The sequence below is a fragment of the Taudactylus pleione genome, unplaced genomic scaffold, assembly GCF_031769625.1.
Source record: "Taudactylus pleione unplaced genomic scaffold, aTauple2 ptg000170l, whole genome shotgun sequence".
NCBI classification, from domain to species: domain Eukaryota; kingdom Metazoa; phylum Chordata; class Amphibia; order Anura; family Myobatrachidae; genus Taudactylus; species Taudactylus pleione.
Window position 1 is genome coordinate 5,944,421 of NW_028284572.1, and position 17,546 is coordinate 5,961,966.

At 37.7% G+C, this 17,546-nt stretch overlaps 1 protein-coding gene across 1 annotated transcript in view; it reads left to right on the forward strand.

The window, feature by feature from the left end:
• PDGFC (platelet derived growth factor C) overlaps positions 1-10,342 on the forward strand; it is a 328,925-nt gene extending 318,583 nt beyond the window's left edge. The window contains exons 6-7 of the mRNA XM_088475353.1: positions 6,610-6,827; positions 9,054-10,342. Coding sequence (XP_088331479.1) covers positions 6,610-6,827; positions 9,054-9,170 — 335 coding nt within the window. The 3' untranslated portion in view covers positions 9,171-10,342. The remainder of the gene's footprint in view (positions 1-6,609; positions 6,828-9,053) is intronic.
• Positions 10,343-17,546: the final 7,204 nt, after the last annotated feature.

Consider the following 17,546-nt stretch of genomic DNA (forward strand, 5'->3'; position numbering starts at 1 on the left):
CACCTGGCATATCCAGAATCTATGGAAACTATATATACGGATAAGCAGAGTCAGGTTGGTAAAGTTGCCGTAACCTGACTTACTTTGCATGATCTTCAGAGATATATATAATGGTGGGTACACACTATACAGATATATCTGCAGATCGAGTGATCTGCAGATATATTTGCAGATGATGGCTGTTCATACACACTGAACGGCCATCATCTGTGTATGGATGTAGGTCCCTGTGGCTGGGGGTCGGGTCAGGTGCGTGTCCCGCCCCTCTCCCTGCGGCTGCCACTGTGTCTGCAGAACGCCCGTACACACTTACCAATGGACAGATATGTCTGCAGACATATTGTCCATCAGCTGTGCAGCACAGCCAATGCGATATGTCTGTAAACAACGACGTTCACAGACATATCGTGGGTGCACACTGGCTGACGGGCAGCAGATATACTGGCCGATCAATTGATCGCCCTATACATCTGTCAGTGTGTACCCAGCTTTAGGGATTCTGAGTATGTTTAATATTTGCTGTAGACAAATATATACATAGTGATAGGCTATGATACAATGGCACACTTGTTATAGTAGTATTGCTTTAGTTGATGACTACCTACCTTTTAGGCCTGCAGTGGAGCAGGTGAATCCAGCTGAGTGGCAGGCTCAGGAGAGCGCCCTGCTAAGTAAGCTTTGGGAAAACCTTGGTCTGAGGTCCAATATTAGGGTCCAGACTATAATGGAACATACAGCCAGTAGTTTATAGGTCAGAAGTTAGTGGAACCTCTATGGGGGATTTTTATTTGATGCTAGCCAATCTATAGGCTTTTGTGGAATAGTCATGTGGTTAAGCCTTTACAGAACAGTTTAATTTATTGTCGCTGTTGATGATATGGGCTCAACTATCTACTACTAAGTACAGTAGTTCACATCAGGTCACAGAAAGAGGCCAGCAAAATAGTGGGTTTGTACTGGGTCTACAATTGGAACTCAGGGCTCACTCTCAACTTGGTCTTTGAGGAGATCTAGGAGCCTGGAGTCTCATCTATTATCTATTATCTAGAGTGTCCAGAAGATGGGCCAGATAATGCTGTGCTTGCAGAGTATACAGGACCACCTGTGACTGCAAGCAACCAATTCCTGGCATATTCATCAGGCACCCAGGAACTCATACGAGGTCAGCTGATATATGTGGGTTATGTCTGCTGTAGGCTCCATTTCATATCAGGTATTGCACCCAGTCAGCTTGGAGTCCAAGTTAGGAACTAGGCCTTGATAAGGAAAGTCTCAGTGGTGGGCATGGACTCTATTTCTTTTTTATGGATAGCTGTTTATGTGACATATTTGAATTCTTTGGATGTATACTGTGGTGCATCAATTATGTCAGGATGTCAAGCCACACCCTAAGACCTATTTATTCTGTAGATGACTCATCATTTGACATTTAATGTATTCTTGTTATTTTACAAGAGCTTTTGCTATAATTTAGGCTAGCCTTCTGATTGGCATTAGAAAAATGTGCATTACACTGCATGTTACACACAATCTTGTTTAGCATAGAATAATAACCAGAGCTGGCTGTTGGGACAAGATCAATTTGGGACACTAAATTGACCCCATTTTGTTCACTTGTAGTGAATGCAAGTAAATAGCATGGGAAGTGTGCATAAATAACATCATTGCACAGCAAATGCTTCCAAGCACAAGTGCAAGTGGATGTGGATGCTGGGGAAAGAAGGTTTTTTTAGGCCATAAGCGGCCTTTTAGTCTCCTTTCACTAAAGAATTCCTTGTTTCTGATGAGCTCTCCTTATTTCCTCTGACTCAGCCTTCCAGTTATTCCTCTGTGTCTTTCATCCTTTCCTATTATAAGTGCTTTCTTTCATATATTCGGCTGCACAGCCTGTTATCGTTTTCCACTCAGTCACACCCAGAACATATGGTGAAACTGAGGTATCAACTGATCTGTGCAGTTTTATGGTTACTATGTAATTGGGTGGTGTTCCTAACACTAGGTCTGTGGGTTCCATCATTTTAAAAAAGTAGACTAAGACATTCATTTGACCTGACATTTGCTCAGTCCATAAATGCAACCACATGCTTCCATTTGGGTGCCAAATGGTGTGAATCTACAAAAAGTTATTACCACAAATTCATTATATATGATTTTACTATGAGAGGAACTGAAGCTTTACTGCAACTTTTCATTTAGAGCCATTGGCCTTACCCCATTGTTGTGACCATTGTTAGACTTGCCACTTTTGTCTCTCAGTTAGTACAGTGTGTCAGATATCCAGGTACACAGATAATTCTGTAATGGTAATTAATATCCCAGGGATTTAACGACCAGCAATTCATGAAAGGATCATTTCTGATATCGATGAAACTTACCAAACACTCGGTGCATAGTTGTTGTATAAAGCCCATAAATAATGCCTGTGTGGTGGCAAGTCAACATTAAATATAAACAAATGATGTATTGGCATAATCTGTGGTTTGTTAGCCATGTTTTGTTTTCATGACTATACCCTGATCAAGATAAGAGCAGTACTTTCCATAACACATTTGTGGAGGAGGTTTCAGACAAGCAAAAGAAAATATAAACAAAATGCAAATAAAAATGCAAATAATCAGTTTCTGGGAATCAGTTAGATACTAAGTAAATGCTCAAATCTCAAAGCCTTCTCCAAAGCGGCTTATTAGGCAAAAAACTATGTGAATGTAGTTCTTCCATATATGTATTCTACTTGTGTCATGTTTATGAAAATGTTTTGTATTTTTATTTCTCTATGTTAATTTGTTATCACTATTTGTATTCCATATGCATTTCATTAAGACTTTTTTGTCATGCTAAATTCCAATCCATAATATTCTTAGTAGTTTTTTAAATAATATAAAAAAATATATAATACTACATTTATGCCAGTAATTGTTTTATTTACTTTTTCTAGCATCATTAAATTAGATTGTGATTGCAGTTTGACTATTATTAACTGTTCTGTATCAGGTGATTTTGAAGATACAGTAGACCTGATTCTGCAATTCCCTCTGTATTTTATCCTTTGACAATTCACTTCAGCCCAAACTACTTAGTCCACTTTTTGTATTTTATATTTTATACTTTGTTGAAACCATGTGCAAAGTAACACAATCATCTTATTACTATTGTTAATAATATAATACAGAGTTTTTTTCTGAAAACACTCCACTGTACTGTTAGGCTATAAGCTATCATGCCCACTTCAATTGTTCTCTCTTCCTCGCCTGCCTGGCTCCCACCAGCAACTCTGATACTATCTGTCACCCACTTGTTGGGTACACGTTCATTGAATGCGGATATACTTCCTACCCCCAACCCCTTCATGTTACTAATCACTACTTTCATTTACTAGCCACAGTGAGTCACTGTACTCTACCATTCACTTCATACATTCTGACTCCACCCTGCCTTTGGTTATATAATTATGTTAATTATTATCCCATGTATTGATGTATAAATTAGTTGTTTCATGTCTGACGGCACTGGTAATTAATGTATCAGGGACTTAATCACATGAAACTTACCAAACACTCGGTGCATATCTGTTGTATAAAGCCCATAAATAATGCCTGTGTGGTGGCAAGTCAACATTAAATATGACTATAGAAGAAATACTTGCTGACTCTCCCTGATTATCAGGGAGACTCCCTGAAATAGTTGAAATCCCTCTGTCTCCCTGAAGCATACTTGCCGACATTTCAGTAGGGGAATCCGGGAGGGGGCTGGCAGGTCCGTCCAGCAGGGAGGATGGGGGCGGGTCAAATAGGCGGAGTGGAGGCGTGCCGATGTGATCGTGTCATCGTGGCCCCACCCTCTGCTTTATAATGCCAATATTACTGGCATTATAAGGCAGGGGGTGGGGCTACGATGACACGATTCAGCGCGAATCGCGTCATTACACCCCCGCACTGCCCACTTTTGCGTCTGGCGCAGGGGTTAGCGGGGTGCCGGTGTCCATTCCGGGGGACGTGCCTAGTCTTGCCGGGTGTCGGGAGCGGCACCCGATTTTCGGGAGGCTCCCGACAGTCTCAGGAGAGTAGGCAAGTATGCCCTGAAGAGTCCAGCAATCTCCTTGATTGCACCTTACCCGCATTATGTGGTTGTTATATAAAAAAATAGAGATATATACATTCAATTGGGATTATTAGTATAATTTTCCTGCACTGGTTATAATGCACAATGATCCCTATGGCTACATCATTGTCTGAAAGGTATCAGTGTGTTGTCATCAAAAAGTAGGTCTTACTAAATGCTTTGGGGCTCATTTACATTTGGTTGAAAGTCAGTTTTATGACACGCCTCTCAGATGTAGCAGTACACGCCCACTTTACCGCCACGCTCATAAGTGGTGCTTTCACAATCTCCCTGAAATGCTTTTTCAAAAATAGGCAAGTATGATTATAAGTAGTGTATTACTTAAACGTAATTACGTAAATATCTTTTAGGAAGAGAGAAATACAGTATGAATCTATTTTGAAAGACGAGAATTTTAAATATAAGCATCCCGTGCAGCCGTGCTATGGTTTCAGCTGTATTGCGTTGTCTTTGTTGTGCTATTCATAAAACGTTATTCATGTAAGAAAATAAAACAGTAAAACATTTAGCTTGACATTAGGTCACAATAGTTGGCTAAATGTTCATTAGAACAAGTCTCAGCATGTTTAAAGCAGGCAAAAAATGTTCAACAAAGTGTATACAAAACTATGCAAAGAGTGATGTGCCCGATGTTATAGCAATAATGTGCACATTCCTTCTCAGTTCCTATTTATTGTGCTTAGAGGCAACTAGTAGTTTATATTACTTTTCTAAAACATCAAAAAGAGGTCTATCTCATTTTCATAGAATTGAATTTAGTATGTATTTAAACACTGTGCTTGGAAATATACTGTATATATATTTATTTTTTAACAAAAATAATGACAGAGTATTTTAAAACAATAGCATTTAATCATTCATATCAGACCCTGCCACAGTGCAGCTTACAATACAGCATACTTGCCAACTTTTTATATCTCCTCTGTGGGAGAAGTCCGGAGAGGAGACGTAGCTGGCCACTTTGGGGGATAGGGCGGGGTTGGGTTTCTATATCATTAGGCCCAACTACCATCATGGTAAACTGCCATGAATTGCTGGATTGCGAGGAGTGAGTGGTGCTTAATAATGCGTTTTCACATTATTTAGCTCCGTCCCTCCATACGGAGTCACGATGCCCAACAATTATCTGCCCATCCTGCCTACTTCACTAGAAAATAGGTGGGATGCGAGTGATCCAGACATTCTTCTGGGGATCCCGGGTGCTACCAGCAACTTCTGGGAGAGTAGGTAAGTATGATCTACAGTATTTTTCACCTACCACATGGACACACATGCACACACACACTAGGGTTGTTCTTCTAGTAGCCAATTCACACAGCAGTATGCCTTTGAGTTGTGGATGGAACCATACTTGCCTACTCTACTGGAATGATCGGGAGGCTCCTGAAAATCGTGTTGCACTCCCAGCCACCAGGAAGAGTGGGCAAGTCTCCCGGAGCTGGCTGCCACCTGTTCGCACCCCTTCCCTCGCACAATCACCCACTTAGCAAGCAAAAGTGGGCAGTTCAGGGTGGGCAATGACACAATTCTATCTGAATTGCTGCAATTAATTGATTGCTCCACCATGCCCCTACATTGCCCAGCTATACCAATGTCCTGATGTGCCAATCTTGCAACTAAGGTGGAAACCAAACATCCAGTCCAGTGGTGCTCCCCACTTTTTCAATGGAAGGTTTATCTCCTTTCAGTAGGCAGAGTCCAGCACACATCATCAGACACAGAGGAATTGCTGCAAAATCGACTGTGCCATGTTTTGGAGGATATTTGAAAGATGCCATGTTATTGGACAATTCATGCGGATTTGCAATATATCTGTGGCTGCTGGAAAACTAGAGTTATCAAGATAATATAAGCAGTATGTTAATGCATGAGGTATACATCATCTGCCGCTGCTTAAAAACCTGGAGATATCAGAATAGTGAAAACACCCCTGATGAAGTCAAAATATTGACAAAACGCATTGGGTATTTTGAAATTAGAAGTGATTTTCAGCAGACAGCTGTATTACTACTAATGTAAGAACGGAGTTTTAAATTTTTTATAAATTAATTTTATTGGTTTTACAAAGACTGAAAGGCTGATTACTATTTGACGGGTGATTTTGGTGTGAGGGTTCTATTACAGAAGAAGAAGATCTGACCATCCTAGTAACCCAGAAATCTACACCTTATGAAAGGAGATATTCCTGCTTTTGAAAAAGTGGGGAGCACCACTGGGCAATATTTATAATAAGCGCTGCCAGGGATCTTTTTTATAAATTCGTTTTCCGACATTCGGGTTCTTTTGACCAACAAAACCCTAGGGAAGCTGCTAATCTATATAGTGTGCATATTCTTTTAGTATGTAAATATTGTCAAATATAGCGCAAACATAGGACATTTGTATATATATATTATATATATATATATATGTGTGTGTATACACATGTACACATTGGGATATTTTATTGGTGGTCAATTTAACTGTACATAATATATTTTACCTTACCAGGTGTTGATCTGAGTTTGTTAAGAGAAGAAGTAAGATTGTACAGCTGCACGCCACGTAATTTCTCGGTGTCTTTACGTGAAGAGCTGAAAAGGACCGACGCTATATTTTGGCCCAGTTGTCTCCTGGTGAAGCGATGTGGTGGGAACTGTGCCTGCTGTAGCTACAACTGCAATGAATGCCAATGCACCCCAACTAAGGTCACCAAGAAATACCATGAGGTATCTAATTTATTTTCTGTGCCTCCATTATGAAAACACAAGCAGCCGTTATGTTTTTTTTATGCGTTTATTTACCAAGCACTGCTATTTCATGAAAGGAACAAACATATTAATTTATTCTAATAGTACTAGTTTTAACTCATACAGTTTCTTGCCATTGAAAAGATTTTGTACTTTCCCTTTCAAAGGATGCTTGTAGTAAATGGATTACATTACATTTAATTAAGATGGCTATCCATCCTCTTATCTGCTAACAAGTAGAGATAATTTGTCTGGAACCATTACAATTACTGCTATAAACATATCCCCATAGTGTACTCTCCCTGCATCATTGCCTGGAGAGCTTTTAGGTAGCTTAGAGATCTGATGTTCTGCATTAATGAAAAGCAGCACCATTGGTATTTGGCCTGTTTTAGCATTTATCCAGCAATTGATCGCCTTTCAGTTAGTACAGTGTGTCAGATATCCAGGTACACAGATAATTCTGTAATGGTAATTAATGTACCAGGGATTTAACCACCAGTAATTTATAAGTCAGGAAATAACCATTTCTGAGATTGATGAAATTTACCAAGCACTCATTGCATAGCTTTTGTATAAAGCCCATACATAATGCCTGAGTGGTGGCAAGTCAATATTAAATATAAACAAATGATGTATTGGCATAATCTGTGGATTGTTAGCCATGTTTTCATTATTATACCCTGATCAGGATAAGAGCAGTATTTTCCATAACACATTTGTGGAGGGGGTTTTCAGACAAGCAAAATAAAATATTTAAAAATGCAAATAAAAAATGCAAATAATCAGTTTCTGGGAATCAGTTAGATACTAAGTAAGTGCTCAAATCTCAAAGCCTTCTCCAATTCGGCTTATTAGGCAAAAAACTATGTGAATGTAGTTCTTCCATATATGTATTCTACTTGTGTCATGTTTATGAAACTGTTTTGTATTTTTTTTTCTCTATGTTAATTTTTTATTACCATTTGTATTCCATACGCATTTCATTAAGACGTTTTTGTCATAAAAAATTCCAATCCATAATATTCTTAGTGTTTTTAAAATAATATAAAAATATATATAATACTACATTTATGCCAGTAATTTTTTTTCCCGTTTTTCTACTATCATTAAATTAGATTGTGATTGCATTTTGACTGTTATTAACTGTTCTGTATCAGGTGATTTTGAAAATATAGTAGACCTGATTCTGCAATTCCCTTTGTATTTTGTCCTTTGACTATTCACTTCAAGAAAATTTGGCAATCATCCCAAACTACTTAGTCCATTTTTTGTGTTTTATACTTTGTTGAAACCATGTTGTTTCATTGTGTGAAACAGTTGTGCAAAGTAACACAATCATCTTATTACTATTGTTAATAATATTAATATTATACAGAGGTTTTTTTTTCTGAAAACACTCAACTGTACTGTTGGGCTATAAGTTATCATGCCCTCTTCAATTGTTCTCTCCTCCTAGCCTTCCCATTTCCCACCAGCAACTCTGATACTATCTGTCACCCACTTGTTGGGTACACGTTCATTGAGTGCAGATATACTTCCTACCCCCAACCCCTTCATGTTACTAATCACTACTTCCATTTACTAGCCACAGTGAGTCACTGTACTATTCCATTCACTTCATACATTCTGACTTCACTCTGCCTTTGGTTATATCATTATGTTAATTATTATCCCATGTATTGATGTATAATTGAGTTGTTTCATGTCTGACAGCACTGTCGTTGACACCAAATAATACATAATAACAATATGCAGTACCAACAAAATTTAAAAAATATTTTTTAGAAATGGACAAAATCAGTTTGTGAATACTTGTCGAGAGTGTGGAAGCTACTTGTTTCAACTTGTAACTTTAGATGAGTACCGGTACAATTTTTTTTGGTGTAGTTTCCTTAAAAAAAAAAAAGCACTGTTATAATATATTATTAAAATAACAACACATAGAGCATGAATTAAATAAACACACTTGCCAAAAATTTAGCTTTTAGATGATCTGCTCCATTTTAATACAGTTTTTTTCATTAACATAAACTTGATAGTCATTGGTTCATTTTTGAAATTTATATATCAGAATGTTGCATTGTTAAATAAAGATTTTACATTGAAAAATATAAATGTTTTCAAAGCCTATGATCAATTTAATACAGGTATTTAGTTTATGTATTTTTTGCCAATTTTAATGTCGTAATTTTTTACATACAGGTTCTACAACTTAAGCAAAGGATTGGTTCAAAAATACTTCAAAAATCTTTGACAGATGTGGCTCTGGAGCACCATGAAGAATGTGCTTGTCTGTGCAAGGGTAACACCGAAGGATAAAGGGATGGCTAAATGAAAGAATATTTAAAGCACATACAATACATTGCTGTTTCTCCCAAGGAATAGCTTATTTTTACACTGTAAACGTGGAAGTCCATTGACGGCTGCCAGTCTTGCAGATGTACAGCTACAGTATGTGATGTCATGATGATGATGGGAAATGTTGGAAAAACCTTCCTTTTACTATTTGGTTGGTGCAAGGTCCAGACGCCACATCATCTAAAGGGTATTAGTCAGTGTGTCCTGACTACCCTTTAATGTTACTGTGCACAGATGAAGCCCTACATTAGGACAGGAAAGTCATAATTTTATTTAGAAATGTCTACTGGACGGATTGTGATAAAAATAGACCTGTTATAAGACTGACCACAGCACTACGTAACATTATTGCGGAGCAATATTCTGAACTTATGATCTGCTTTGAACTCCCAATGAAAACTGTTTGTATGATAAAAGCATTTTGTGTGCTCTTGTGTTGGGAGCAGTTACACCGAGTTTTTTTAAGTATGACTAAGAAAAAGTCTCATTACATATTTGTTATTTGACCTTTCATTTCTTCCTACGAAGTGCTTGGACCAATACGTTTATTAATCACAACCGATGTAGACAGTTGCCTTAATCCAGCTAAAGGCTTTTGTTGTACTTTATTTTCCATGGTGTTACTTTTGTACATTTTATATTCTTTTGCAATATATAGATTTGCTTTTCTAATTGTGTTAATTTTATCTCTTTTTACATAGGGTATTTAATGTACTGACTTTTTAAAGCTTAGATGAACTTTTTATGTAAGTCCTTATTATTTGTTGTATTGTTTCTATCTTGTTTTGTAATGCTCAGTGAATTATGGTGGAGTTGCAAGAGGTGGTTATTTGTATATGGTGCTAAACAGTGAAGTACAGTAACCTGGGTTTTAAATTTGAAGAGTAAATGGCAGATGGAAGAAAACATTAGTACTGAGCTGCTATTCGGCAAACCTCTTGAAATTATTCTGTTAAGTTAATATGGGTTGTTTGAAAAAGAATGTGACAGAATGTTATAAAACATCAATATTCCTCTATTTCGGTTTGTAATGACTCTCATCTGTTTCTTAACATTAGATAATACAACTTTTATTTACCAAGAGAAAATATGTAGCTGTCACATATTATTGACAATATGCAAATTCCATAAACTCTGTGAAACATTCTCTTTAATAAACATAGAGTGAAAATGTACCTTACATTTGCTTATGATTTGCTCTCATAAATATATTTTAAAGAACCATTAATTTTAAGCATCAATATTTACATCTGCTCTAGCTACAGTACAGAAAACACCCTAAAATATCAGAAACTTTGCGTATATTATGTGTATCAGGCCAATGCTAAAGAAAGTCTATTATCAACATATTATGAGTCAGATTTAATATTTAATTACAACTTAGAAAAACGTAAATTTGTCAGTGGAGTAATAGATGGGAATTTATTACAAGACTATATTTTGCATTTTAACTTTTGAAATCTATCCACTTAAAATATGCAATTTATTCCTCATTCATATACACGTTTTCTGTATGATACAACAATAAATATTTATTTTATTATTGAAGAGAGCAAAGCACAACAAGAAAAACTACCATCTCACAGGCTGTGTTTGAAAAATGGCAGTTAGGAGCTGATTGACTAGTACCTTACCTCTGTTCACGTTATCTCCTAACAAAGCTTAGTAAATAGACCCCTCTGTATTAACCACTAAATATAGAACAAAGAAAAAGAGACAGCTCTAGTATGAAATTAGAAGTAGGCTCACATAAAGGAGCAAATATCTTTTCATTGAGAAAAGATGCAGAGTTAAACTTGAATGAGTAATTCACATAACATAAAAATACACAAATGTTTAAAAAGCTGCAGTAGACGGTGTATTCCTCTACCCTGATATACCAAAACCGTAGCTCAAAGATAGTATAACTAGTGCATGTGTTATGTCATCCCTGTAGCTGCTCCAATCAGAAATGTTATCAGCCAAATAAATTTTAAGAAAAATAAATAGGACTGGTGCCAAAATCCATGGTATAACTTATATTCATTATAGTGAATAGGATCAAGTTTCTCAATAAACAATCACAAGTTTATAGTGATATCCTAGCTCAGCAGATAATAGATAATTTGTACAAATACGGAACAGTGTGCCCCACAATTGCTAATATGTGTATTCAAATGATCCACAAAGGACATAAGCAACATAGGCCCGTATTCCATTTGAAGTGTTAAGTCCGGATCCACGTTAAGTTACTGCCGATGACGTCATTATCGCCTGTTTTGGTTTTCCTCCGTATTCAATTTGAAAGTCTATCCGCCTAGGTGGAAAGTCAATGCAATGTAATAGGCGGTAAAGTAGGCGGAAAAAAGTGCAGAATTGTGGTTTTGGGGTGCAATGTTTCGGGAACCCCCCTGCAGCCTTCAGCCCCCCAAAGGCAATTTGTGTCAAAAAAATTGAAAAAAAAACTTAAGGACACCCCAAAAATTGACTTTGAAAAAGGAGGTGAAAAAAAAAAATTTTGGTACAAAGTTGAAAAGTAGCGAACTTAACTCTGGGGAGGTCCCCAAGTATGCCCCAAGTGTTTTTTTGATTGCAGGTGTTTGCGGCAGGTGGATTTTTCATGATTTTGCAACTTCACTTTAGCAACTTTTAAATATGCTGTCCCCCATTTTGAAGTACCCCAAATTTGCTGGGATAAGTTATTTTCTGGAAAAAATACTCCTAAATACTATTCTGCATCAGGTATAGAAAAACGCTATTTAGCAGCTATTGAGCCCATTTAAAAACACCAAATACCTTCAGCAAACCAAATCGGGGGGTACCATAGTGAACCCCCATGTCAGAGCATCATTTGGGGGGGTGACAGGCTGATTTCCCCAAAAATTACAGTACTTTCCGCTTGTTACAGTATCTCCGGGTGCCATTTACGCGTACTTTCAAATTGAATACGGGGTAAAGCGTGCACGCGCATTTAGTCTGGGCGGCATTAAGTTAACGTGGCTCGGCTCAAGTTGAATACGGGCCATAGTTGTCAATAGATGAACACTTGTCCTATTACAAGTTATGGAGCTGATTATTAATTTAATTTAGGAACAACGTCCCGCACTAGAAATGTGTAGATAGTTAACCACAGCAATACAAAGATATCATTAAGAAAGTATCAATACTAGGTTAAAGCTCAGCTGTGTATCGTCCGAGTGGTTTCGCATGTACAATAGTAGAACATAGAAAGGCTTTATCCTTGGCTGTTGTAAAATACAAAGCGAACCATTCAGGTAGATCTACAATAGAAGTAAAGGATAAACAAATGGTCACAATGCATGTACTTCCAGTATAGGGATAAGCACAGGCCAGTTGCATTTCACCTCCTGACTTTCTTAAAGCACCTTGCATGCATCTTTTCGTGATAAAAAATATTGTCCTATTATGTATACGGTATATATATATATATATATATATAATATATATTTACACATGGGACAGTGCTGTATAAACATCTTTAGTCTGGAGCGCTGTTCTATGCTAGTTCCTGGATAGTTTTCTTTTTTTGGCACCCAGTATACACTTATACACTCACAGCACACACATATTTCTGTTATATTCTCCTTTAGGCTTCCATTTAAAACCCATAAAACACAAGGATTATTGTTGAGCTACTCTTGTATTTGCATACCATGAACCTCATTTATGATGTACACTAAATACACTTATTGCCACTATATGGACTGGCCAGGACATGCACAAACCAGAAGTGTGCCATATTTTATGGGCAGGTGGTAAAATGCACAGTTGTAACTGTTATATTATATTAATGAAACATTTCTGATTTTCTCCTAAAATTATGCTCAGTAAAACCTGCTTTATGTCTTAAATTACCAATTAGAGCGGTTTTCCAGAGTCCAAGGGACAAGTAAGGAGGGTGTGATGACGTAAGTCATATGATCACAGCCTCATCCCCGCTGTGCAAATCCATAGTTAGTGTCAGCAGATTGTTGTCCCGACAATTTGTCATGATAGAGAAGCTTAATCTGGGAGGGTGGCCTGCATTCCCGGGGTCTCCATTTTGCAACTGTGTGCCAATAATGTGGGTTTCTATTTTTTTATTTTGGGAAAACTAAGCTTAGAAATGCGCTTCTCAGCTGGGTACAAATGCAAAAGGCGTCATATTAAAAGTATAGGATGGCACCCACTCTCTGTCAGTGCAAAACTTGTGCCTAATTCAAATCTTTATCTTCCACAAGACTTGAAATGCATCTAAAATGTGCATCCTGCTGCCCTTTGTCTAAATGTAATAGTCTCATTTTTGCATGGCTCTGCAAAATTACTGCACCAATGCAATTATTCCTTACATTGCAAGGAATGCCCTTGTTCCATCCACCTTGTAATAATTTCCTCCAAATTACTGTCATCTTGTTCTGCAAGCCCACATTCTTGGTACTAATCTAGTCGGACTAACATAGATCAAGGCATGTGACATCTCCCAAGAGGAGATTTTGTGCACTGTAAATGAGATCCTGGCTATATGCATGTGGTTTGTCATATATTTGTTTCGAAAGCCCAGAAAAAAATAAAAAAATTGTTTGGCGTAGTTTCTTATTGTTCATTGCATGCAGCTAAAGACACAGGAAATAAAAGCCCATATTGAGCTAAATAATGAAACCTTAATATAATCTGTCTTTATACACCAAATGGTGAGGAACCCTGATTAGGAAGAACCATGATAGCGCTCTGTCCAGCTCATTTTTGCTGTAGCACCACCACGGTTCACATAATTTTTTATGATCTCTCCAGTTAGGTTGGAAGGACTGAGTCCTCCAGTGCCATGAACTCATAGAGGAACAGTGCAAGTGTGTCCCATAGCATAGTGTGTCCCCTAGCATAGTGTGTCCCCTAGCATAGTGTGTCCCGTAGCATAGTGTGTCCCGTAGCATACGGTGTCCCATAGCATAGTGTGTCCCATAGCATAGTGTGTCCCATAGCATAGTGTGTCCCATAGCATACGGTGTCCCATAGCATAGTGTGTCCCATAGCATAGTCATAGAAACCAGTCAGCTTCTAGCTATCATTTTCTAGAATGTGCAAGATAAATGGTAGCTATAATCTGATTGTCTGCTAGGGGGAACATCTCCACTTTTCCTTTTCAGAACGTTTCATGCATCTCCCCCTATGTCTTCCAGATTCCTCTCAGGGTATAATTCCAAGGAAGACCCTCCTATTTGTTACACAAGTGAGGGCTAGTCATATTAGAGGTGTGTATGACCATGATGTTTGTTACTTTATTTTACTGTCTCATTTGTTGTAATTTGTTTAGATACAAAAATTGTTTTTGACCTGATAAAAGCATAAAAAGTTGGTTGTTAAAAGGTCAAATAGATTTCATTTCTGGCCATTAAGCACAATTAGAGTGCACTTATTACAAGAATTTCACATCAACTCATGATGTTTTGTAAGTATTTGTAAATACAGTAATCTACCAATGTATCAAGACTTTATTTTTTAGCAGTGTTACCATTAATAATAAAATATTTCTTGGATTTTTGTGACGTTTGTGTTTCTATGTTCTGTTATTTTAAAATACAGCCCACAGACATCCAGGAGACAAAGTTTTTTCAACCTACTTTGTCACCTTCTCACCATGGCGGAATACATTATCATCAATTAGGCGGTCAAACCTTAAAAAATGCAATTTTCGGGGATTTGACATCATTTCTCATCTGCAACAAGCTCCGGAAAGCAAAGCTTTCCGCAGCTTGGACCCAATGGACAATGCCATCCTCAAATGGCATTGCCCAGTAAAAGCCTTTTGGCTTCTCTAGCAAAGTGATCTGAGAAGGATCCAATCAGATCCCCCCCAGTAGCCCATAAGTGTGGTTCTCCAACTTTTTTGAGTGACGGTGCCCTAGAGTATCAGCATTGTTTGCACGGCACCCCTAAGTTTGCGGTTCTGGTTGTCCACATATTTACATTACATTGACCATAAATAATTTGATTTGGTGCTGGACAACCAACCTGAGGCACCCCTGCAAGTGTCTCCAGGCACCCCGGGGTGCCACTGTGCACAGTTTGGGAACCACTGGCATAAGCTATTATGATATAATTTTGCAACTTCAGATTACTTAAACATTATCTTTATAATTTATAATTTATATTTACTAAAACAAAATGTATGATACCTGAACTTATTTCCATATTGAAATTGCTTAAAATGCCAGTGGGAAGGTGTTGTGCTCCATGAGGAGTGATCCCTTTATTGATTCCTACCTATCTATACACCCTAAATGTCGCTATTAAGCGCTATAAGTCGCACAAGAAATAATTGCTTTCCAGACTTTGATTGTGTTTCCAAAGCACAAAAAGATATTGTTCACCAAAAAGCAGATAGTTACACGCTGTAATCTAAATACGATTAGCGCAAAAGATTATACATAAACAAGGTACAGTCAATACATTATGCAGGCGCTCTGGATCCTAATTTCCGGCATCAAAGGTGAAGCCTCCGTTAACAGAAAGAATATGATGACTAACTAACTGGTCCAGGGTGCTTGCATATAAACCCTTGCAGGGATTAGGCAATACAATAGAGATGAGTTGGCATAATCCTATTGGTTCTTCTTCTTGGTTCTTCTGTCATAGGTCAGTTGGTGCAATGGTAGTTCAGCCCTCCAATGGCTCTTTGTGTGTGTTTTAACTAATCAATAGACACTACATACAAAGTACATTCTGACACATAATTCTCTATAATCCATAATTTCCAAAAGCATGTTGCGATCTCTTTGCCGATGGAACCAGAGATCTGCAAATAAAATGTGGTTTAGAATAGCACCAAACACGATGTGGCTACTATATACTAAAACTTAGATATCAAATACATGCATTTTATAACATTATACAATAACGAATAAACCTTCAAATATTAGCCTTTATACTAAGGAACTTTTTAGGAAATTTGTGTATGCGTAAGTGTAAGAGAATCTTGCGTAAATTTGCTAATATGCATGGTGCATTTATGCGTAGAGTGCTTATGATAAACAGCACAACTGTGCGTAATGTGCGGTGTTTATGCATGTAAGTCTATGTGTGTGTGTTATGCATGTAAGTCTATGTGTGTGTGTTATGCAATTCAATGTATTTATGATGGATTTAATATATATACAGTCAGGTGCATAAATATTGGGACATTGACAGAATTTTCATATTTTGGCCTCTATTCACCACCACAATGGCTTAACAAGATGTGCTTTAACTGCCGACTTTCAGATTTAATTTGAGGGTAATTACATCCAAATCGGGTGAACGGTGTAGGAATTACAATGGTTTCTATATGTGCCTCCCACTTTTTAAGGGGCCAAAAGTAATGGGACTATCAACTCAAAAGCTATTTCATGGACAGGTGTGGGCTATTCACTCGTTATTTCATTATCAATTAAGCAGGTAAATGGTCTGGAGTTGATTCTAGGCGTGACATTTGCATTTGGAATCAGTTGCTGTCGACGCTCAATATGAGATCCAAAGAGCTGTCACTATCAGTGAAGCAAGCCATCATTAGGCTGAAAAATCAAAACAAACCCATCAGAGAGATAGCAAAAACATTAGGTGTGGCCAAATCAACTGTTTGGAACATTCTTAAAAAGAAAGAACGCACCGGAGAGCTCAGCAACACCAAAAGACCCGGAAGACCACAGAAAACAACTGTGGTGGATGACAGAAGAATTATTTCCCTGGTGAAGAAAAACCCCTTCACAACAGTTGTCCAAATCAAGAACACTCTCCAGGAGGTAGGTGTATATGTGTCAAAGTCAACAATCAAGAGAAAACTTCACAAGAGAGAATATAAAGGGTTCACCACAAGATGTAAACCATTGGTGAGCCACAAAAACAGGAAGACCAGATTAGAGTTTGCCAAACAACATCTAAAAAAGCCATTACAGTTCTGTAACAACATCCTATGGACAGATGAGACAAAGATCAACTTGTACCAGAGTGATGGGAAGAGAAGAGTATGGAGAAGGAAAGGAACTGCTCATGATCCAAAACATACCACCTCATCAGTGAAGCATGGTGGTGGTAGTGTCATGGCGTGGGCATGTATGGCTGCCAATGGAACTGGTTCCCTTGAATTTATTGATGATGTGACTGCTGACAAAAACAGCAGAATTAATTCTGAAGTGTTTCAGACAATATTATATGCTCATATTCAGTCAAATGCTTCAGAACTCATTGGAAGGCGCTTCACAGTGCAGATGGACAATGACCCGAAGCATACTGCAAAAGCAACCAAAGAGTTTTTTAAGGCTAAAAAGTGGAATGTTATGCAATGGCCAAGTCAATCCAGTTACCTGATTCTGATTGAGCATGCAT